The sequence below is a fragment of the Haemaphysalis longicornis genome, unplaced genomic scaffold, assembly GCF_048455015.1.
Source record: "Haemaphysalis longicornis isolate Haplotype H1 unplaced genomic scaffold, Haemaphysalis longicornis Haplotype H1 scaffold_12, whole genome shotgun sequence".
Classification (NCBI taxonomy): Eukaryota; Metazoa; Arthropoda; class Arachnida; order Ixodida; family Ixodidae; genus Haemaphysalis; species Haemaphysalis longicornis.
The window spans coordinates 44,986,235-45,010,655 of NW_027526225.1; the positions used below are offsets into that span (position 1 = coordinate 44,986,235).

At 48.1% G+C, this 24,421-nt stretch overlaps 1 protein-coding gene and 1 pseudogene across 1 annotated transcript; both read right to left on the reverse strand.

Annotated features, from left to right (window-relative positions):
- Window positions 1-901: 901 nt before the first annotated feature.
- Window positions 902-24,149, reverse strand: LOC144162583 (uncharacterized). Its single transcript, XM_077693175.1, has 4 exons — window positions 24,011-24,149; window positions 19,085-19,211; window positions 12,810-12,998; window positions 902-3,215 (listed from the first exon to the last, which is right to left on the reverse strand). The coding sequence occupies exons 2-4, from the start codon at window positions 19,206-19,208 to the stop codon at window positions 1,924-1,926; spliced, it is 1,605 nt and encodes a 534-aa protein (XP_077549301.1). The 5' UTR covers window positions 19,209-19,211; window positions 24,011-24,149; the 3' UTR covers window positions 902-1,923.
- On the reverse strand, window positions 8,074-9,572 carry LOC144162171 (aldehyde dehydrogenase 1A1 pseudogene; annotated as a pseudogene).
- Window positions 24,150-24,421: the final 272 nt, after the last annotated feature.

Here is a 24,421-nt window from a genome sequence, read left to right on the forward strand (position 1 = left end):
CACCTCGACACAGAAACTACTACACTTGGGAGTTTGTAATACCTTGGATGAACTCCTCGAAGCTCATCACATGAACCAATTATTACGTCTGAGTTCCACCTCCACCGGCAGGACAATTCTTAACCAGCTATGCCTGCGCTCACCGATTCAACACCCACAGGCCGATGCGACTCAGCTTCCGCATGAGATTCGCCAATTTATTGATGTGGCCCCACTGCCCCGGAACATGCATCCAACACACCACGAGGATCGCAGAGATGCCAGAGCGAAAGCAATCTTCAAACGGTACGGCCAAAACTCCACCACAGTATACACGGACGCAGCATCCTATCCCGGGAGGAGAGCTATGACCGCTGTTGTAACTACAGCTCAAGCCCTCCTCACAAGTGCATCAATTCCTACCACCCATGCACTACAGGCAGAACAAGTGGCCATAGCCCTAGCAATTGCTCAAACCCCTGCAGAGATCATCATTACAGACTGCCAACAAGCATGCAGAACATTCTCGAGCGGCTTCCTCTCACCCTGCGCCACACAAATTCTACTGCAGCATCCGCCACAACACCGTGTAAGGATTATTTGGGCTCCCGCCCATGCCGACGTCCCCGGCAACGAAGCTGCCCACCAGCATGCCCGAGATTTGACACACCGGGCTAGTCAGGAGTTCGGCGAGCAGTGGCGTGTCTGTCCCCTTTTGTCATACACAGAAATCACGCAGCACTACCGCCTGCAGCGAACAATGTACCCTCCTCCACACAAAAACCTCACAAAAGAGCAAGAACACCACCTTCGATGCATCCAAACCAACACCTTTCCCCACCCAACTGGAGCCCACATTCTGGCCCCCACCCTCTACTCCTCGGAATGCCGCTTCTGTGAGGCTCCGGGCACGCTTTACCACATTGTGTGGGGCTGCGAGAAGAACCCCAACCTACACCCCCTGCCCTTCCCCTCCCCTGAGCACTGGGAGAGAGCACTGACCAGCTCGGACCCTGATGACCAGCTTTGGCTGGTGAAGAGGGCTCAAGAAGCCGGACGGTCTCAAGGGGTCCTGGAATAAGGACTCTTCCCCAAGGCGAACTGCTTTATAGGGACGTTTATTCCTCCTCCTCCTCCACCGATATTTGAGGAGTGCATGTCCTCTAGCTCATATGAAATGCAGCTGTTTATATAGTGACGAAAACAGAAAGAATTTGAGAAATAATTTCGTGGTGATATCGGCAATGAACTTTCTCGAGTCCCAAACGCTACGCATGTAATGACTGAACTTGGCACTTGCGTACGTCAACAAACAGCTCCGTCGAATACAATGCGTGATTAAAAACCTGCATGAAGGAAAAGTAGAAACTGCATTTCAGTATATTCTTTCGCACTGCTTCTACTCTCTTTTCTACATGTCTCTTCTGCCAAGTCCCCGCACACCCCCACCAGCGGGCATTCAGGTGTCGACATATAGGTGTAAGAAGCTACGCGTGCAAGTGTACTCTCCTTTGTATTTCTTGTAACAAAAAAAATAAATTCATTCATTCCTTATTATAAATTTTGCAGGGGAAAGCTTTTCAATGGCTTTTTTCACCTCAGGTACAGTTACGAAAATACCGCCGCATGGCTCACTGACATTGTTCTTAGCCTTCCGTTTGAAGTGTGCGTAAAGCTTGTAGATCTAAAAATTTCTCTTTCAAATGCTCTAGGGTTCTATTAGAAAAACCTTTTACGTCCAAAGTGTTTTAAGGGTCGCATTTGATTTGGAATTTGATTTGATTTGTCGCATTTTATTTGAATGTGCATACTCCAAAAAACCTGTTGTCCGTCTATTTAAACCGTTGGAGAAAGCGAAGATGAAATGCACCGCAAACATAACCTGCGCTACAAACCAGTGACCGGATTAAGATTGTAAATAGTTTCATAGGCCCATTTAATAAATTACACACGAGTAATTGACGGCAGAACTGAATGCAAATCTAGGAGTTCAAGTTCTTTTTCAATAAAGTCGGCGCGCTCCTCAACCATGTCGTCCACAAGCAGTTCACTGTGAGTCCACAGTCTGAAACCCCACCTCTTCACCGGGTCAAACGAAGTGAATTCACAGCATCGCCGGTAGTGGTTAACAACAGCCATCGAAACAGGTGCAAGAACACTCTTAAAATGGCCACAATGTTCTTCGACGTCATGAACGCCAGCGTTGCAAATGGTACTCGTGCGTCCAAGATACTTTGTGACATCGTCATATGGGACGTAGCCTGTGTGTATACTGAACATTCTTGTTTGGAGGGGTGCTAGAGGATATTGCATGGCGAGTGGTCTCAGGGGATACTCGGCACAGTAATATGTGCTACGAACCACAATACTCCCTACAACGTCCGTCCCTTTGGTGGCTTCTACGCCGTAAACCAGTGCTGGAATATTAGAGTACTGCAAGGGAACCATTAGTTCATCCATGTCGACATGGATGAAGTATTCGCTCTTAGACAGCGACCGAAACATGCAGTCGTACAAACTGGCCATTTGGCCCTGCGCGTGGACGTCAGAGCTGTCAACTAGGAGTTTGAAGGGCACCACAGTAATGTCAACCCCTTTCATTTGCATGTGTCTAAGGAGAACCTTGAGATCGTCCGACATTTCCAAGTCATAAAAATAGATGTGACGGGCACCCATGAGCCTATAATGCGCTATAAACTCGGCGACCTTCCAAAGACTGATGGCAGGACCAAATATCGGTCTGACGCACACCGCGCAGCACTTTTCTTCAGATTTTTCTGGAAAGCGATGTACTGGGATCCAGAGCGGTAAGCCTTTCCGAGAGCCCCGTACAGAGATAGACACTTGTATGTCGTCTTCAAAAACAACAGGGGGTGGACACAGAATAAACGCACTCTTCAGTCGTGGCTCTAGCCATGTCCAGACGGGTCGGATGCGCGCTTCGTGCTCGGTAACTCCAAGTGATGAGCGAACTGCACAAACTAATGGAGGGGGTTCGATTTCTGTGCCATTACTGTCACGAAACTGGACGAGGCTTACGACGTGTATAGCGCGCACTATGGTAGTTGTAATAAACGCTGAGTACACGTGCACGCCACCCGTAACAGCGTACCACGATTCTTCCTCCATGTTCAGAGTGGTGTTCCTCGAACTGAGAAGCTTCTGAAGCAGTCCTTTGTCCAAATGACTGAAGTGAAGTGATGTTCTGAGCTCCTGCTGGCTCGGACAAGTTGTCCCTGTGAAAAAGAAGAATTCTCAAATAAATGGGCTTCTCAAAGAATTCTCAAACAAACTTTTTTTTTCGAGTTTAGCGTGCCGGAGTTGAACGGAAAGGGAAGCAGCATATAAAGGATCACAAATGATGGAGACCACCAAAAAATGTTAAACGCACTCCGATATCTCGACACGGCGGAGTTTTTTCTGTTTGCCTCGATTCAACAAATGGCTTCCGGTGCAAATACGGCATTCACGATCTCTGTGACAGTAGCATGGTGTCGCAGCCACTGAACCATTGTTGCGGGTACATTTCATTACGTAACCAGCTGTAAGTGCTGGTCTCATTTAATGCAATTTATTCTCGCCGCATTGCTTTCTTCAAGTACAAGACATGGTCAGCTTGCATGGTTACACACCACTTGTGGTGATTGCCAATAATTCTGTATTTCTTCTTACCGGAGCTCCGCAGAGTGCACGACAACAAATGTATCACTTTTCACCCCCTGTCAACGCCAGGAGTTTGTGGAAAAATGTTTGGTAATAATTCAGAATCAAATTTTGCTGCAGTAAATCTTGTCACATAAACTGCTCAAATTGACTTGAAGGAATCTTTTAGAACAAATGATATTAAACAGGGGTAATTTTTTGTGCCCAGCTAAAACATTCTCCCCCGTAAGTCTATGACGTAAGTGTGTGGTCAGCTAACTATAAAGCATTCTCGTTCACCAAGTCAGCATCGCACCGCATCATTCTTCGTGCGCTTAGATAGTACCGGTTCTCTGATAAGGAACCTCCCAGTGTTTTCGAGGTGCATAAAGCCTTTTGACGCTTGGAAGTTACCTAACGGTTCCTCCTCCTGCACGAACGGGGGTGGTTGAACACGTGACGCAATCTTTTTCTGGTTAATAGTGTTTCACTTTAATGCACTGAAAAGGGTAAACTTTCGACGCTAATTGGTTACCAGACGATTTGTGGATGCGCTCGCCACGTCTTCCCAGTAGCCGTTCTTGGCGTAACGGGAGAGGCAGAGAAACCAATTTTATTTGGATATCTGATTTTAGGGCGCAGGAGTTGAAATGGCTCAGAAGGCGGCCGATACGTCGAGGACCAGTTCTTATCGGCTGAGGTCTGCGTATCCCACAGCCTGTTCCCAAACGTTGAGGGAGGGAAGGGCTACATATTCTGTTCCGCCCGCTCCACTCCATTACATATTAACTTTGCTGAGCGATGTTATCGGGCGTACAATTGTGTTATTATTATACTAGTGGGGGATTCCAATTCCCCAAACCGCTTGTGGGGTTGCACCGTTTGAAACACTTCTGGGCAGCAGTTAGCCCATTTTCTGTATTGCAAAGGACTGCAGCTGCTCAATGACCCGACGTCACCGCTGATATTTCTTAATCAGTATGCAGTCGTGAATTGGCCTGACAATGATGCTTGGCCCTGTTTGGGAAAGTGCTCACCATTGGAAAGAACATTACACGCCCTCTTTGTCGAACCATCGCTTAATTGTTTTGGCCCTCTGTCAGTTACATTCACTTCTAAGAAACGCCTAACAAAAGCGGCTACATGTCACATGATTGAGCGCCTGACAACTAACCCTTTGTTTTATGATATCGATCCTTTAAACATTGCCACACCTCAAGCTTTCGAAGCTGCATTTCAGAGATTTTATACCAAACTTGATCGTGTCAAAAAGAAGTACAAGGGCATCCCAAAGAAACAGCGGAAACATTTGGTGGACTGATGCCCTTGGTAAGGAGCAGTCTGCGCTACGTGTACTACGGCGGCATTTTCAGCGATGCAAGGATGCACGTCACGAAGCACATCTCGCCCCCGGGGACTACAGGATTCACATAGAAGAAGCCAAGGTCACTGCAGCAATACAGGCGTGTTTATGGGAAACAAGCAGATGCTGATTCAGACGTCCCTTTGAAGAGCGCATTTCGGCGGTGTGCAGTCCCTTCTACAAGCTGACGGCAGTTTCACTACTGGCGCCATAGAATCTGCCGACCTTATTCTAGACCAAGATGTCGACTTCACCAAAACGGAACTACGAGCAGCAGCCCGCCGTCCTCACTCTAATTTAAACCCTAGCTTTGACGGTATGCTACTATTATGACTCAGCTATTTATTACCCACATTTCAACGTCCTCCCTCAATCTGTTTGGCGCGGGTCTTCAGCTTCGACACTTCCCGTCCCAGCGGAAAATGGCCCTTGTTACGTTCCTTTTAAAATCTCGAAGGTCACGACATCAACCCTCTTCGTACCGAAAAAAATTTCCTACATCTATGCTGCACAAGCTGCTAGAGAGGATGTTAAAACTCCCGCTTTTACTTCTTTCTTCATCAATCTGGTCTCCTTCATCCCCACCAAAATGGTTTTACCATGGGGAACAATACGACAACCGCATTGGTGGATAGCCTTCGCTCCCTCAAAGAACGCAGGAATAAAGGAAATTTATCGTTGGTCATAACTTTAAACTTAGCCTACGCATTTGACTCTATTTGGCATCCGGGGCTTCTATATTTTTTCCCCGTGGCAACGCTGCCCTAGCAATATTTACCGGTTTTCGCATTCCTTTCTGGGGGAATGAACTATTTCTTTTCATTCACATTCCGGGACTATTACCCCCGTACCGACAAAGGGAAGCCGACAAGGTTCACCTTTAAGCCCGCTAATATGAAATGCTGATATCCGTGATCTACTCTCTGTTCGGATGCCTGATAACGTATACCTTCAGACATATGCGGATGACACGATCCCTGTCATACCTAGAATACGCAAAGGCAGCTTGAAACAGCGGATCATCAAGCCTTTGATAGAATTACCACTTGAAACCAAACAGCCAAACTTAGGATTAATCGGACGAACTTTTCGTGTTTACTGGTTTCGAGGGAAGAACCAGGAGTGATCCAAAAACCCACAGTGAGACTTTATAGAACGTCGTTAGGATATGTGCCTTAGATGAGGCTCCTTGTGGTTGTTTTTGACAATCATTTAACCTTTGTCGCGGACGTCAATAACCTCCGAACCGTCGTCGAAAAACTTGCGGTGTCAATGGTACGCTTCAGTGTTATGCACACCATTGTAAATAGACGTCATGATCACTTGTTACATCATTTGCTTGTGATGCCGGCCGTTTCGTATGCTCTTCCTGCGTGGTGGTATACCAGTTAGCACTACATGCTTCGGTCAAGAGTGCGCTCGCTTCTAAGATCTACACTGTGTGCGGTCACATGGGCGTACATGACGAATGGCTGCTCTATAGGTATCTGATATCTTTAGGTATAGGTTGACATCTTACTTCTAAACACACCTAGACGTGTTTTCTCTGTTTTCTGGGCGACCATGCATCACGTTCAACTCAATTAATTACGAACCTTTTGACATTGACCTTCTCATTGACTCTCTTACTCATCAAGCCAGATTTCTTCGAATTTGCAGTGAGATGCTTACTGCTGCTGACGCTAACCACAGATTACGAATCCCTGGCCTACACGCCTATACACATGGATCCTATACATGATAAGAATGCCGGCACCAGCTGGCTTTGTTATCATGTCTGGGGGTGATTTCATTACAGCAGGGTGCTGTTACCGTCTCGTTAGCCCAACCTCTTTGTTCGACATAGAAGCAATAGCGCCGAAAAAACTACTTCAGTCTGAGCCCGGACCTTGGGATCCAGCGTGAATTGGTGAAGAGGGCTTGGACGCCAGCCGAGCTCAGGGTATCCCGGAATAGGGAAGCCCCCCACCGGGCGGCTGCCCTAACATCTGCACCAGCTTGACAAATAAGGATTTATTCATCATCATCATTACTTGAAAATCCACCTTCTTCTCCGGTTAACCTCTACACCGACAGCCATTGTGTCCTAACCGCTCTTGATAACCCGTTTAATCAATTCAACATAGCCATCCTTTCTTTCGCGAATGCTATTTGTGTCCTTCTCTATCACGTACCGGGACACTCGGGTGTTTTGGGTAACGAGCTCGCGGACGTGCTAGTGACAAGTGCGGCTACGAGCGGAGACGATGCCCGCGGTAAACTGTCCGAACGCATGATCAGAATAAGATAAGCAAAAGAGGGCCACCTGCAGTGGCAGCGAAGGCGGTTGATGGAAAATACCGACACGGAACTGTACAGATGCATACCCAACGCATTGGTCATTCCCTACTTCTCCCCTCCACCCAAAAAGCTAACTCATTTGATCACTGGACATGGACAACTCCCAGATTATTTTTATAGGTTACAACCGACGGCAACGGTCAGTGCTTCTGTGGAAAGGACCCACCTTCTGTTTCTCACTATTTATTTGATTTTACAAGAGAAGTTCTGTACATTAAACAAGCTCTAAAACCTCGACCCTTACGAACAATACTGAACGAGTGTGTAGCCGTTAAAATTGCAACGAAAATGGTTGAGTTTATTTCGAAGGTACTGCCTGAAGTCTGACAAGTATCCACCACCCCGAAGCAAGAGGTACTTCAGCAAAAGGGTAATTTGGGCCAGTTTGTTTGGAATCATGATAAACAGCGCAGGGAAAGAGACGATGAGCAGAAAGACACGGGACGAGCACTGTTGCAGATTCTATTTATAAAAACGCTCAGGTTGCAGGTACAAAACAAACAAGGTACCTTGGAAGACAAACGACTTCAGAGCAGAAGAACGAAAAGTTGGGCTAGTTGGTATGGGTTCATCTTGTTGGAATACAAAAGCGCTCAAAAAACAAGGACGAAGGAAGAAGTAGACAGTGTATGTTTTTCAATAAACGAGTATTTGCGAGTAAGCGCCGTGCTGTCTGCTTCTTCCTTCGTCCTTGTTTTTTGAGCGCTTTTGTATTCCACCAAGATGACTTCAGAGCGCCGTGGCGAACTTTACGAGTGCTTGTGCGGGGTCTGAATCCTAACCGTCTTAACGTCGATATAGTTCGTGATACCGTCCTCGTTGCATTCCCGGTGGGGACCGGACTGCCTGAAACCACCAAATGGAGCCTTCACTTTGGCAGCAAGGAAGGTGTTCCCCGAAATGGTGCTAGCCTGAACACCATCGGCAAACGGGATGGAAGTGTTCAGGCCCTTGGTGATGACAGCCGCGACAAGGCTATGTGACGTGTTTTTGACACGACGCAGACCTTGTCCATGGTCTTCACCCTCTCGAGAATCTGCTGGCCGGGGCCGAAAATGTCTTCCTTCGCTATCTTCATATCATCCGTGACCTTGATGAATACATTGTGCTCGACGAATTAGCCCTGGCTGCCAGACCGGTTACCACCGATCTCCAGCTCGTCGCCTTCCTTTTTGCCAGGCTAGATCAGGCCAAGGATCTTCTGGAGCTGCTCGTCGTCGATCTGCGGTCTCTGGTCACTGTTGTCGGTGTTGCCGACTTTGGTCCACAGCTACGCTGCCAGCTGCTTAGCTTTTGCAAACAAATTGTCGTAGATGTCTTCAAGCACGCACAGCCGGCTAGCAGCCACGCGGCACTGGCCTATGTTGAGGAATACGTGGAGGTGAGCGATTCTGGTGGCCTCATCGAGGTTAGCATCCGGGAAGATGACGAGCTGGCTCTTGCCACCAAGCTCTCGGTTGTCCCTCTCGGTCTTGGACCGGCCAGCAGCCTCCTGTAACAGCTTGCCTACGCGGGTGCATCCCGTGAAGGAGACCTTGTTGATATCTGGGTGCTCCAAGATAACGGGGCCAGCAGTGGGTCCATGTGCCGGGATGACGTTCGCGACGCCAGGAGTAACACCTACCTCTTTCCGCAGATGGGCCACGTGCAGTGCCGTAAGCGGGGTCTGCTCGGAGGGCTTAACCACGCACACCCAGCCGGCGGCCAGCATCGGAGAGCTCTGCCTGATGATGAGCACCACGGGGAAGTTTCATGGAAGGATTTGACCACAGACTCCCACTGGCTCCAATCGTGCGTAAGTGAAGTAGCTGCTATCGGCGGGGAGGTTCTTGCCATGGATCTTGTCGGCGTAACTGCCGTAGTAACCCAGGTGCTTCAAGCAGGTGTCGTCAGCCTGGGCGTACGTGCAGGGCTTGCCGTTTTTCAGCGTCTCTAGCCTGCAGATGTATTCGCTGTCGCGCTCCAGCAGTTTGGCGAGCTTGAGAAGGTAGAGCGCCCTCTCGGAGGTGTCGATGCTGCACCACTTGGATTTGAGGTGGAAAGCAGCCTTTGCTGCCGCCCTGGCACGGTCCACATCGGCCTTATCGCCTTCCTGGACGCCGGCAATCTTCTTTACGGTAGAGGGGTTCTACACGGGGAACGTCTTTCCGCTCGCGCAGTTCGCTCATTCATTGTTGATGAAGATCTGGGTACACTTGATGGGTGGGTTGCTGTCGGGGACGATGGCTGTGTGGGAACAGACGCTCATGTTTTGCTATAGGAGGACAAGAGTCACCTAGTGTCTTTCTACTCCTCGTCTCGTTCCCTGCGCTGTTTATCAAGAGGTGCTTTTCCACGTGTGATGTGCCCAATTTCTTTTTTTTTATTTTTTAGTGTGACCGGTTTTTGTTCTTCGCAGTGTGCAGGGTTGCAACAGTGAGCGCGGCTGCAGAAAAAATTTGATTTAAGTACACTGCGGTAGGTTCCCTAGACTGATTCGGTATGCCGGACTGAAGTTCTGTCGTAAAAGCGACACATGCACTGACTGCTCTTTCTTTTCCTTGTGCAGTGTGAACTGGGTAGTGGCATGCTGTTTCTCTCCGCTTTTGAATCACTGCGTTATGTGCTTCTACAACCAGTCACAGGTGCCACTTTTTGTTAAATGGTGTCGGCTATATAGTGTTCGTAGGCCGTTTTTCTGCAGTGTGCGAGACTACATAGTATGTGCGCTGGTCACCTTTTTCCGCAGTGGGCTGGGCTGCCTTAGCGTGTCTGTTTTACTTGTACTGATTCGGATTTTGTGTTGTCATTGGTGCTTGACCTCTTCGCCATTAGCTTGCTGCCTGCGATTCGGGTAGGTGTGGAAAGTTTGGTTTCGCGCTGTAGCTGTCTTTTTATCATCTAAAAATTGTTTTCCATGGAAACATGCCTTGGGGCTTTCACTCCTTGTTATGTAGTTTTTACTGGCTTATAACCAGCCACAGCTTCTCTGGAGCGGGTTTTGTTCCCCCAAGTATTTTTTTTTCTTACTGCGAACAAGGAATCAATAAAGGAATAAAGAGTGAGGGAGTGAAGAGCGGAATAGGGGTTGCGCGGACATTCATCGAGGGAGTGATAGACCGTGTCGGACGCGCAACACAAATTGACACTTGGAAGAGGAAAAGGGGCGAGGGTACGGATAAACGAATAGAGTGCTTTGAGGAAATGCATACGTCATAAGAAGGCGCGACATGTGGGCAGCCTCGGCTCGAGAGGAGGGGTGGAGAGGCGGAAGTGGTCTGCGAAGGAGGCAATAATGTTGGGTGACGACCCGGTATGTGAGAAGTTCCCAATGGTAAATTTCCGGAACGCCATGTTTAAGTGTAAAAGAAGCACCTGCCCGGGGTATAAGAAATCGGGCTGGCTGGTGAGCAGCCTGGGTACTACCTAAGGCGGTGTGGGCCGCCATCCGCAGCACCGTCACGGGTTCGGCAGGGGATCGAATGCGAAGAACTCGGACGGCTAGTGAAGAAATGGTGCCCCTGGCGTAATTTTGGGTGGCGTGTTGGGAATCTGATAACATAACCAGGGGGGGGGGGCTGCTAATAAAGGTGCATAAGCAGAACTGGACCTTTCTTGTTAACTTACTTTAATCACCTTGCTTATGTGCCTGCCGTATGATAGTTTGCAATTATATAGATGGCTTGCGAACTTTTGGTTTTGTTTATTTCGAAATGAAATTATAGCGCCGTTCGTTGAAAGGCATCGTTTATGCGCATGCGAATCTATGCCGTATGTATGCCTTTTACTTCCTCTCTGGCGCTTAATCTTGAAACTGTTTTCCTGCAAAATATGGTTACGGTAACATTCTTTACCTTTTCAACTAGACTGAATGCACAAAAAACGTACTTAATATTATTATAATGTTATTTTTTGTGATTCCTGGGGGGTCATAAACCAGGTTTGTCCAAGTTAGTTGGGAAACAGAAACGACCGCAATGACCCCTTAAGCGCCTAAGAAAATATTGCAGCACAACGTTAAGAGTCCTCCTGCATGATTGATAACTTTCCCACAACTGTCAAGCGGCATCTTTTTCTCTAATTTGCGCCATATTTTATTGCCACATATAGCCCCGCACCACGCTCCAGATTTTAATGAGATTTTTTCTCTGTTTTATTTTGAATGGGATGGTAAAAAATGCATTCTCCTAAAAGAATTTCGTAGCGCTAGAGGAAAGGCGTGACTTATTTTTCGTGCATTTGTCTCTAAAAAAGCAGTGTTTCACTTATGCTTTTGGGTTGTTGTTTTTTTTTCTTTTCATTCCAGGTGCTAGTGAAATTACGCGCCTCGGAGACTTCGAAGTGCGGAAGAGTCAATTTTAAAACGCGTCATCTACGCTGCATGCGCAGATGTCTGAAGGGTATTCATTCCATGTTGCTCATTGCAATGGCGAAATTGGCCACTAGGATGAGGTATACAATAAACAATTGTCAAAATCCCAATCTGTGTGCGTACGCGTTCTTTGTGGCCGTTTGCTGGCCCCATTCAGTGCAGGGCCGGTTTAGATTTAACCATCCGAGCATATCTTCAGACTAGAGCCAGTTAGAATTTTAGTGTAACGAAGGGTACAAAGTCACATTCAAATATCATTTTCCCAATTTATTTAAGTTTGCACCACCATAAACTAGTAACACATTTCGAATATAATTTAAACACTATTTTCCGTGCGCTTAAAATACATTAATAGCACGTTTTGTGCGTATTAAGGATGATATTTTTTGTGCGTTTTCAATGAATTTGAAATACATTTGGTACATATATTTCCTGTCCTCCTAACATAATTCGGCGATAGATGTGGAATAAATTTTTAAAATATCTAAAATGCATTGGCAATGCGAACAAATTAATGCTAAAAACACAAAATATTACATGTATAAATGCATTCAAAGTACATTGAAAGTACGGCTTCTGCTCCATGAGGGATGCACCGCCTAATAAGAAATTATTGGCTTTACTGTAAATATTTTTATGCACAGGCTTATCAATATTATGTCGCAGTGAGCAGCTGAGTGAAGAAATCATGAAGCACTCGGTACAACGTTGTAGTTATAATGAAACAAAAGCGTGTGAATTAAAGTGCTGCAGCCACACCAGCGCGCTTCAGTTGATTGTTGCATGGCGGCATTACAAAGGAGACGCAAACCATTGTAAAGGATGGCGACATCGATTTTAATTGGAGCCACCCTCTTAGCCCGATAACGCCTCTGTACCATCTGCGCCCGGTTCTAAGATGGATAAGGATAGCGCTATGTGCAATAGTTCTTACCTTCTACATATAAAAATAAACATTCTGCTCGCTAGCGGGATCTTGTACAATAAGCCAGCATACAGTATTTAGTCTGGCTGTTCGTTTGGGTGTAATTTGCAGCTTTGATATAAAAATTACTGCGTTGCAATGCAATACATGAAAATGCTTTTTTACATAAAAAAACAAGTTGAAAACTTGCCAACTGATAGACAACGTACAACTTATGTCCATCGCCGTGGTTGTAGCTAGACTTCCGGAAGCAGTTGGCTCTGTAAAGCCATCAGATATACTGGTTATAGCCGTGATCGAGGCGGTGATAGAGCTGCTTGGTTGTTTCCAGATTAGCATGACGATAGCGCCGCACAATATTGCTCCCAGGAACAGCAGCAGTCGCAGTAGCCGTCGGCCTGGGTGGCAAAAAAGAGGGTGTTGTTGATAATTATGTAATCAACGACAACGACAACGACAATTTTTTGAATGCAAAGTTGAGTGCTGAACCAGAAATGATTTCTGGGAACTAATACGCTTATTGGGGAATTTGCGCGCTGTAAGTGATGTATGTATTCTACGTAAGAAGCCTGTCCTTGGCACGCTTGTTGACTTTGACTTTTCTGTGCAGTTTTTTGTCAAATATACGGCGTAGCTTTTGAGGCCTACTTGAAATTATAAGGGGCAAATTTTAGAAAAAAAAATTTAAGAACAAACAGTTTCCGCACAAAAACATTATTTATGCAAGGCACCCCACCACGCAGCTACATTCATCAGGGGTACAAATTCGTACACGGATAAGCCATAGCAGCCAAAGCTGAGTACCGATTTGTAAAATCAAAGCCCCTTTCATAAGATAAGGATGGTTAGAACCCAAATTTTTCTCCCATGTAACCTCAGTCAAAGTCAAACTCCGCAATCCAAATTGCTTCGACCTTGTCAGAATAGTGCAATGGGACAGACGTCGGCTTCATAACACCAGGGATCCAACTTCGAGTTAGACCACTGGAAGCATTTGTTTGTTGCGGCGCTTGATGTGACTTCGCTTAACATCATCATCGTTTTGTGAAGCTCGTTTTGTAATGTTTTCTTTCGTGGACTGCATTTTGGCGCGACGTCAAACGCCATTAAAAAGGCATGGCAAGCTTCGATCCAAAATGCAGGCTGCCTTGTTTTAAAGGGCCCAAGCAGACAAAATACAAGTAGGCTTGGAAGTTGGCTAGTTGGTGGTGTTTAAATATCTTAAATTGCCGAAATGCCCTTTCTGACCCTACAGCGTGTGACGAGCAGGAAAAACGTTACCAGTTGCATAGCTTGTCTATGCCAAGGTATACGTAGCGTGAGCTAAGGTTCAGCGGGCTATTCTTAGCTTTCCTTAGCTTAGGTTTGCTTAGCTTAGCTTAGGTAACGACTTTCCTCCCTTTGCTCCGGTGTCTCCTCCGCACGTTTAGCCTTGTTGTGTTCGTTCTTAATACGCTCAACCGCTAATTGCCAGGCGGCTACTTCAGGATCCGATGAGTTAAGCGTCTCCGCTATTCTGCACCGCTGAGCAGCGATTTGGCTCCCCTTCTCCATGCCTATACCACACTGGCCAGCGCCCCGCTATATGTACTCCTGCCCCACCCCTGATACCTCTTCGCATGCACACAAAATGAGAGGCGCTATCAGGCGCTCCGACACAGCGTCAGACTTCGCTACTGCGCAACGGAGGCGCACAGCTGGGCACGCGGCGGCGCCAGTGCGTCTGCCGCGGCTATGACGGCACTCCTCTGGAATGCGCAGGCCGGAGAGGCGCGCTCGGTGGCGGTGGAGCTCCGGGAGGTTGCGGCTCCGGCGCACCAGTTGTGCGCCGTGTGACGTCAATGCTCCTCGCGCAAGCGTAGAATGGCTGGGAAGGGGCCACGCGAAGCTGATCAGCCTCGGTGAGTGTAGCTCACGTTACAAAACACACCTCGTCTGTACATGTGTTTTTCCTGTTATTCACATGTTTTGTGTCACTTACCGCGCCTCCGCGCTTGAGGAAGTTGAAACAAACCACAAGTGTGTTTAATTTAAAAGATTTGGGGTATTATAGCGCCCCCACCGCTTGTCCAGCAGCAAATGATCCTTTAAGCACGCAGAATTTAGTCAATTTTCATTACAGTTCTGATTCTCGCGCCATATCGTGTTTCATGGCGTCTACGACCACATGACAAGGACGGGTCTTCAAGCGGACGTCAGTGCTTTGTTACGCTCTACAGCGGACTGCGGAGCCTTGTTTACCGGCACTGCTCCTAGATAGCGCCACCATAGTGCGCCGGACCACTTCCCACGTTTGCTTTGTTTTTGACCGTACTTCCACCTGGCTTGCTTTCGTTAGGTCTGTGACGCTACGTTGCTTCGTTACGCTAGAATGTAATCGTTTCTTGAAACATGGGGTGCGCTCGACAAACAGCGTCACCATTGGCAATATGCTTAGGCCCATCGTGAAATGTCATGTGAGACAACCCCAACGCTTCGGATGCTGTGCAGCTAAAAGAAGCGCATAGTGCGCGCAACAGATGCACCAGTACGCTGATACTTCTATGTTTACGTGTACTTTCGTAACTTCGTTTCCCCTACTGTTCTTACTGCTCTAAAATGAATCTGTATTACAATTAAGCACAAAAAAACTCGTTCTGCAAGCGTATACGTCCTGCCTCACTTGCGTTCGCTTTGCCCAGCCTTAGCCAATCGCACGGTTCTGCACATTACGACGCATGTTTTATGGCGGGAAATGTGCTAGTGAGTCGGTAGGCCATGTTAGAAATCACGGCAAGGAGGAAGACGTGGTCCCTACAACATACCTTTCGAATCATCATCATTGTACATAGTGTTCCATCCGGTCCATTTAAAGCGGTGGCTCCCGTTCGTGCTTCCCGGCTCGGTCCTTTCCGCGACGTGGTGCCGAAACCCGGAAAAAGCGACTTTCACAGACGTGAGGCACCCTAACGAGCGCCGGCCCCATCGACTTACGAGAAGAAGTTTCCGCCGGTGCATTTGCGTCCTCGTCTGGAGCCGCGCCAAGGGAACTCAACGGTGGAAGGTCTGAGCGGGCTACCAACCAACGACAACGTGAACCATGGGGCGAGGACCGCTGAACCTGACGCAGAACGAGCTTGAAGCACAAGGAAACGACCAGAGGGGAACGAGCTTCAAGCACATGCATTCACGATGAAGACACCACATTCATACGTTGTAAAACCCACCGCGGTGGCTCAGTGGCTAAGGCGTTGCGCTGCCGAGCACGAGGTCGCGGGTTCGATTCGCGGCTGCGGCGGCCGCTTTTCTGATGGAGGCGAAAAGCAAAAACGCCCGTGTGTACGAGATTTCGGCGCACGTTAAAGATCCTCAGGTGCTCAAAATTAATTGGGAGTTCTCCACTACGGCGCGCCTCATCGCCTGCGTTGCGTCAGCGCGTTAAACCCTACAATCAATCCATACGTTGCAAAGACGGTTGATTTCTTTGTGACCGTACCAAGCAACTCCTATCTTCCAACGATTTTGTGGACTGACTAACGCTGAGGAGAATGATGAAGGAGCTTATCAGCCAACGACTCCAGCTACGTGACGAAGTCTCCACAATTATTAAGCAAGTTCAGAAGCATCTTTCATCTGGTTCACTTTCGCTAGTAATGCTGTCTAGCTGGAATAGAACACTGCTAGAGAAAGAACAAGCTCTAAAGAAACTGGGCGGCAAATCGAAGAGCTTATTGCCATAGACAAGATTGCCGAGGAGATTGAAAGTGCTGAAACATGGGCCAATACCGTCGTAACCATGAAGTGGAAAATACAAGAGGTTTTCAGCGGTTTTCGGCAGTCTTTAAAAAGCTCAGCTCGACAACGAATCAAACGCAATGCGAACCATCTAGACGTAACATCGTTCCAGGGTTACGGTTCAAATGGGCAGGGAACTTCTCCCGATATGTCCGCTACGTCACTGATGGGCATTACAGACGAAACATATAACAAGCAGAACATCACCGACTTCAGAAACCATCCAGAACGGAAGCGTAATCAAGACTCCTACATCGGTTATTTTGCGAGCAGCACGTCATTGCCTTCAGCACCAACAGAAAATTTTCAATGCAGCCATAGGGAAGCGGAGGCAGAAAACTGCGGTGACACCCAAAAAAGGCTAATCCGCGAGGTCTCTCCTATGACCGTGAACGAAGAGGCTCCAACGAGTAACAACGTAGAAGAGCGTACGCTGTGTGCGAAAATAATGCACCAAACGAAATGCAGAACGCATCGAACGCGCAAAGAAGGAAAGAAAGGGAGAGGTACTAACCTCCCGGAGAAAAGCCTGAAAAGAAGTGTCTTCATACTTTCATGTGGGAAAAGAGGAAACGCTCTTGAAATGGCAGCAAAGAAGATGCAGAGACATACAACGGTGAAACCTCACAAGCAACGATGTACAGGCAGGATTCCACGCCGCCTGAGGATGTCTCAACGCTGTCAAGAGAATCCTTCTAGTGGGGATACCACTGTTTCCTGTGGAGCTGATACAGCGACTTATGTGCGCCATAGTGCAAATTTAAAGCACAACAAATTTAGACAACAAATTTGTTGCGCTTTAAATTTGCACTATGGAGTACCAACTAGCTCAAACCCTCACGCTGTTAAGTTATGTGCCCCATTTCACGTCGTGCAACTCCACACTCCGACCTTTGGGAAGACGGTACAAGCACCGATGGCGAAGCAAGTGCACTGGGGCTGCACCGGACTCATTTCAAGACTACACCGGCTCGTTTTTGAATTACCCATGTACTTTAGAACGATAACGCTGTATTTTTCTTAGTCGTTTAGTACCATCTTCTTTTCGTGGTCGGGGTGATGTTGGAAATCACGGCAAGGAAGAAGTGGCCCTTTCAACATACCTCTCGAATCATCAACATTGTACATAGTGTTCTAACCTGTCCCATTAAAGCGGCGAGTAGCGTTCGTGTCCCGGCTCGGTCCTTTCCGCGACAGGCCATTTTCATTTTCCGAATTATATGACTTTTTAGAGCGACGTTTGCGTTAAATGTGATGTCTATGATACTAACGAGACCATCTTTTCAATTAACCAAACATGCGTTGTGCCTCAATGCCTCGTTTAAGGGAAATAACGCATGATTCGCGCATCCGATCGGCGTCCGACGAGTTTGGCTAGGAAGAGCTTGCACACTTCGCCGATCGAATTGTCAATCATGTGGTTATGCAATCACGCATTGATCTTTTTAGTGGCTCGTCTAAACCCTAGGCAACAGCCGTGCCTAGGCCACAAATGCACCAAACGTTGCAAACGCCGAAAAACAAATGAGCCGAAAACAGAGCCCCGCTAAATATACCAAGGCGGTCAAAATTATTCCAGAGACTCAAAAAATGACCCATCTCATATCCTATGTGCTGCTTCGGCACGTTAAGCACCCAAAACTTGAATTTTGTGTTTTTAGAAAACACAACCCCGTCCCGCCCTCTTAAAAAAAACAAATTCCACGCCAATATTCCCTGCGAATGTGCATGACCATCGGAGCTATAAACGCATTATGGTCCACACCAGGTAATAGGAAGTCCATGGAAACTGCCGAATTAAGCGAACTCTCATTTAAACAAAAAGCACCGGAACGTCATTGTTATTAGCACATTGCACGTTTCCCTTCTTGAGGTTGTTCAGAATTTCAACTGTCGTAGCCTAGTCAACGGTGCGACATGGTTTGCAATGATAGTTGAGACTGATCGCTGAAATCGAAGCATGATGTCTCTATTACACAAAGTGCTCCCACGTGTGCGCGAGGTGGTACGATTGAGAAGAACAAACAGCGCAAAAACAATGAAACACAAGGAGGAACTAACGAACAGACACGGCCCTGCTGTTCGCTCTCTCTTGTTGACTTTCGTTTGTTTCTGCAGCGTATACTTTTGAAATCAGTCGGATTATTTCAGAAGTATGTTGAATATTCCGTGGCTTCGCAGAAGTGAATTGGGCGATATTAAAAGCCGCGAAACGGAATCATCTGTTGGAGCACTATTTTCTCACTCTAATGTACCAACTTGGACGGAATAGGTATCGATTGCATTGACCTGGATGCCGGCTACGGCATACAGTATTTTATACCGAAACCTCGATATCGGAGGGGAGAGTACCCAAGCACATGATGGGGAGCTTGTGTTCCTACCTTTGCACGTGAAGCAAGCACTGCAAAGCTGAATTTGGCACAGAAAAAAGACGAGTCCTACTGCCGGACAAACACAAATAAAAACGCTCCGTAACTAATTGTTCATAAGCGTTTCCTAAACTGCTTATGGTGGGTTGATTTCATTAAAATCACGAAGTTCAACCCATTTCAAAACGCGGCCCCGTTCACGTTGCGGCCAGAGTGTTTCGCTGCCATCATAATCCCGGGAAGGTGTGGCGGAAGTTGTGTCCCGGGATGTTATGACCTGGCAGACAGCCTACAGGTTGCTTGTTGTGAGCTTTGCCTACGTATTCATTACTACTCACCATGAGGCAGACGGCAACGACACCAGAAAATTTGCCGGGGAAGAACATGTGACATCTCGCAGTCGTCCACTGGAATGGTTAGGAGCTGCAGGTCTCGAGTAAAGTCTCTTTGATTGCCGCTCATAGTCTGGAATGATAAATACGTTAGAAGTATACTGTTTTCAATACCCCTTTGTAACGCCCTTATGCAAGAGCCTTTAAATGTATTTTTTTGGAAGAAAAACATATTAAATGAATCTTAAGAGGCAAATACACCAACCAAGGGCGTTTATTCAAAGCGGTCCCAACGTTTCGGAGCCAACTCGGCTCCTTCATCAGGGGTGACTATGTACGACAAGAAGCAGCGGTTATATAGGTGTCTTCTTCTTTTTCTTTTTTCTTAATGTATTCTTTCCCTTGCGCGTCGGAGGCCGTGGGCGTAGATGGTGGGAAGGGCTCCGAGGGATCTGTTCAGGCCTTGCCGGTTCCCTTGTATGTGCCAAGACTCAAGCAGTAATCTTTGTGAGTAATTCGTTTCGGTGCCAATCACCTGCGCGCCGTCAAAGTTAATCCGGTGGTCAGCTTTTTCGCAGTGCTCGGCCAATGCACTGCGCTGAGTGTCGGACTTGCGAACGTCGTTTTTGTGTTGGCGGAGGCGTTCCGGGAAGTTCATGGTCTCCCCAACATAACTAGCGGGGCATTGTGCGCAAGCAATTTTGTAGACGACCCCTTGTGATTTTTCTTTTGGCGGCCGCTCTTTAGGTCGAGGTATGAGCCGTCCAAGAGTTGACACTGGCTTGTGGGAGATGACAATGCCTTCCTTGCGAAGAATGCGGGATAACGTTTCGCTCGTTCCTTTAACATAGGGGACGGAAATACGGGTGGGTCGGCGTGCGGAGGGGGTGGGGGGGCAGACGGCGGAGACAGGAGAGGGGTTGTTGACCGGCGGCGTCAGTGCAGAGGAATTTCCTTGGTTGCAGCCCGGCTGGGGGAGACGGCGTTTGACGCGTCGTATGAAGTTGCTCGTGTATCCATTTTTCTTCAGGTCGGCGATTACGGCTTTTTCTTCTTTCTTCCGGTCCTCTTCTGTTGAGCATATAGTTCTGGCTCTAAGTAAGAGAGCTGAGACCACAGAAGATTTGTGGGAATTTGGGTGGCAGAAATCGAATTGCAGGTAGCGGCCGGTGTGGGTGGGTTTCCTGTATACTGTGAAATTTAGTCCGTCTGGCTGTCTTTTTATCAAAACATCGAGGAATGGTAAGGTGCTGTTCGTTTCTTTTTCCATGGTGAATTGGATGGCTGGTTCAATCGAATTTAGCTGCGACAGGAAGTTGTCTGCTGTTGTTTCTTTGATGACACAAAAGCAGTCGTCCACGTACCGGAGAAACACCTTGGGCTTTTCGGGGAAATTTTCCAGAGCGGTCCTTTCAATTTTTTCCATTACAAGGTTGGCTGTGGTCACGGAAATAGCTGCCCCCATCGCAGTTCCACTTACTTGCCTGAAATATTCCTGCTTGTAGCAGAAATATGTGCTTTGCAGGCAGAACTGTAGAAGCTGCGTTATCTCGCCGACGCTGAGGCAGGTCCTGGAGCTCAGGCTGTCGTCGTTCTCGAGAGCACTTGTGGCGGTCGCGACGGCCAGGGAAACAGGGACGCTGGTGAAAAGCGACACGACGTCAAAAGAGACGAGTCTGTCCCCAGGGTCGATCGGCACTTCGGAGACAAGTTCGACGAAGTGGCCGGCGTTCTTGACGTGGGTGGGCGTTTTGCCGACGAGAGGGGAGAGAACCTGATGAAGGAAGTTGGACAGGGCTCGAAGTGGTGAAGTTGTGAAGTCCACAATAGGCCGGAGGGGCACATCGGGTTTATGAATTTTTGGTAGCCCATAAAAACCAGGCGCTGAGCCATTCCGGCAGATCAGTCGCAGATATAGGCTTCGGAAATCGGGGTACTTCTTGAAAATGTTGGCCAGGAGTTTGTTAAGCTCCCTTTGAACTTGGGGGGTTGGGTCCTTTTTCAGTTTTTCGTACGTTGAGCAATCGAAGAGGTCTTGAACTTTGCTTTCGTAGGCTTGGCGGTCAAGCATGACGGTACAATTTCCCTTGTCGGCAGGGAGGATGACTACATTATCATCATCTCGTAGGTTACGGATGGCTGCGGCTTCATCTGCGTTTAAGTTACGTTGGTGCTGTCGGGGAATGCTCCCGAGAACGCCAATCACCTTCAATCTGACTTCCTCTCGGACGCCTGCCTCAAGACGCATAACCCCACTTTCGATGGCAGTCAACATTTTTTCCAGAGGGGGCCGGGTAGTCGTAACGTTAAAGCCATGACCTTTGGCCAAAACTTCCGTCTCGGAAGGAGAGAGTTGTCTGGATGACAAATTAACAACAAAGCTGGCACGGTCAGCGGGTGTGGCCTCTTTTTTCTTCAGTGCCGAAAGCTTGCTTTCTTGGGATGCCTGATGTTTTTCTGATGCAGACGAAGCGATACTTTTTGCAAAAGAATCCAGTGAATCAAACTTGCCTGGTTAGCAAGCCCAAGAAAGCAAGCTTTCGGCACTGAAGAAAAAAGAGGCCACACCCGCTGACCGTGCCAGCTTTGTTGTTAATTTGTCATCCAGACAACTCTCTCCTTCCGAGACGGAAGTTTTGGCCAAAGGTCATGGCTTTAACGTTACGACTACCCGGCCCCCTCTGGAAAAAATGGTGACTGCCATCGAAAGTGGGGTTATGCGTCTTGAGGCAGGCGTCCGAGAGGAAGTCAGATTGAAGGTGATTGGCGTTCTCGGGAGCATTCCCCGACAGCACCAACGTAACTTAAACGCAGATGAAGCCGCAGCCATCCGTAACCTACGAGATGATGATAATGTAGTCATCCTCCCTGCCGACAAGGGAAATTGTACCGTCGTGCTTGACCGCCAAGCCTACGAAAGCAAAGTTCAAGACCTCTTCGATTGCTCAACGTACGAAAAACTGAAAAAGGACCCAACCCCCCAAGTTCAAAGGGAGCTTAACAAACTCCTGGCCAACATTTTCAAGAAGTACCCCGATTTCCGAAGCCTATATCTGCGACTGATCTGCCGGAATGGCTCAGCGCCTGGTTTTTATGGGCTACCAAAAATTCATAAACCCGATGTGCCCCTCCGGCCTATTGTGGACTTCACAACTTCACCACTTCGAGCCCTGTCCAACTTCCTTCATCAGGTTCTCTCCCCTCTCGTCGGCAAAACGCCCACCCACGTCAAGAACGCCGGCCACTTCGTCGAACTTGTCTCCGAAGTGCCGATCGACCCTGGGGACAGACTCGTCTCTTTTGACGTCGTGTCGCTTTTCACCAGCGTCCCTGTTTCCCTGGCCGTCGCGACCGCCTGCAAAGCACATATTTCTGCTACAAGCAGGAATATTTCAGGCAAGTAAGTGGAACTGCGATGGGGGCAGCTATTTCCGTGACCACAGCCAACCTTGTAATGGAAAAAATTGAAAGGACCGCTCTGGAAAATTTCCCCGAAAAGCCCAAGGTGTTTCTCCGGTACGTGGACGACTGCTTTTGTGTCATCAAAGAAACAACAGCAGACAACTTCCTGTCGCAGCTAAATTCGATTGAACCAGCCATCCAATTCACCATGGAAAAAGAAACGAACAGCACCTTACCATTCCTCGACGTTTTGATAAAAAGACAGCCAGACGGACTAAATTTCACAGTATACAGGAAACCCACCCACACCGGCCGCTACCTGCAATTCGATTCCTGCCACCCAAATTCCCACAAATCTTCTGTGGTCTCAGCTCTCTTACTTAGAGCCAGAACTATATGCTCAACAGAAGAGGACCGGAAGAAAGAAGAAAAAGCCGTAATCGCCGACCTGAAGAAAAATGGATACACGAGCAACTTCATACGACGCGTCAAACGCCGTCTCCCCCAGCCGGGCTGCAACCAAGGAAATTCCTCTGCACTGACGCCGCCGGTCAACAACCCCTCTCCTGTCTCCGCCGTCTGCCCCCCCCCCCACCCCCTCCGCACGCCGACCCACCCGTATTTCCGTCCCCTATGTTAAAGGAACGAGCGAAACGTTATCCCGCATTCTTCGCAAGGAAGGCATTGTCATCTCCCACAAGCCAGTGTCAACTCTTAGACGGCTCATACCTCGACCTAAAGAGCGGCCGCCAAAAGAAAAATCACAAGGGGTCGTCTACAAAATTGCTTGCGCACAATGCCCCGCTAGTTATGTTGGGGAGACCATGAACTTCCCGGAACGCCACCGCCAACACAAAAACGACGTTCGCAAGTCCGACACTCAGCGCAGTGCATTGGCCGAGCACTGCGAAAAAGCTGACCACCGGATTAACTTTGACGGCGCGCAGGTGATTGGCACCGAAACGAATTACTCACAAAGATTACTGCTTGAGTCTTGGCACATACAAGGGAACCGGCAAGGCCTGAACAGATCCCTCGGAGCCCTTCCCACCATCTACGCCCACGGCCTCCGACGCGCAAGGGAAAGAATACAGTAAGAAAAAAGAAAAAGAAGAAGACACCTATATAACCGCTGCTTCTTGTCGTACATAGTCACCCCTGATGAAGGAGCCGAGTTGGCTCCGAAACGTTGGGACCGCTTTGAATAAACGCCCTTGGTTGGTGTATTTGCCACTTAAGTTTAACCCAACCAGACAGAGTTCTGTCGAAGATGTTCACATTAAATGAATCTTGAATAAAGGCTGCGCAATGTGGTGCTTCAGTTATTCATTCGGGTCTGGTCGTATAGAAGCTGTCGAGAACTCGTAAGTGTTGCCAACTGAAAGAGAAAACAACTAGCGAAGCCAAAACGCAAAGCTCCATACCTCCAAAGCTTGTTAAAACGCGTGAATTTCAGCCATAACGCGATGATTTGTCCCCGTCTCCGGATGTTGCAGACGTCTCGCAAAGTATACAAAGCAAGTAACTCACCTACCGATTGCTCTTCTGGCACGACAACCATGACACACCAATTAGCCAATTAGGGCTGGAGAAGCGGCCAATAGGCGGCCATAGCCCTAAACCTTGCACTGAATTAATGTGTCGATGCGAGCTGTCTGGTACATTATCATGGGAAGAGGTTACGCCAGGCACAACTGGAGGAAGGAAAACCGACAGGAAAGGGGCCGCTTTCCTGTCGGTTTCCCTTCCTCCAGTTGTGACTGGCGCTTAACCTGTTCTAAACCTTGCGTCTGTTCCATTCAGAACAGGTGTACTGGCTGGTCCCAGCCGGAGAAGCCTCCTGCCGCCCAGTTTCAATGTTACATCGGCGGCTAAGCGAGGAGAGCATATTTGATTGAATCATGTTGAACCATAGCGCAAGCGAAAAGACGTAGACAACAG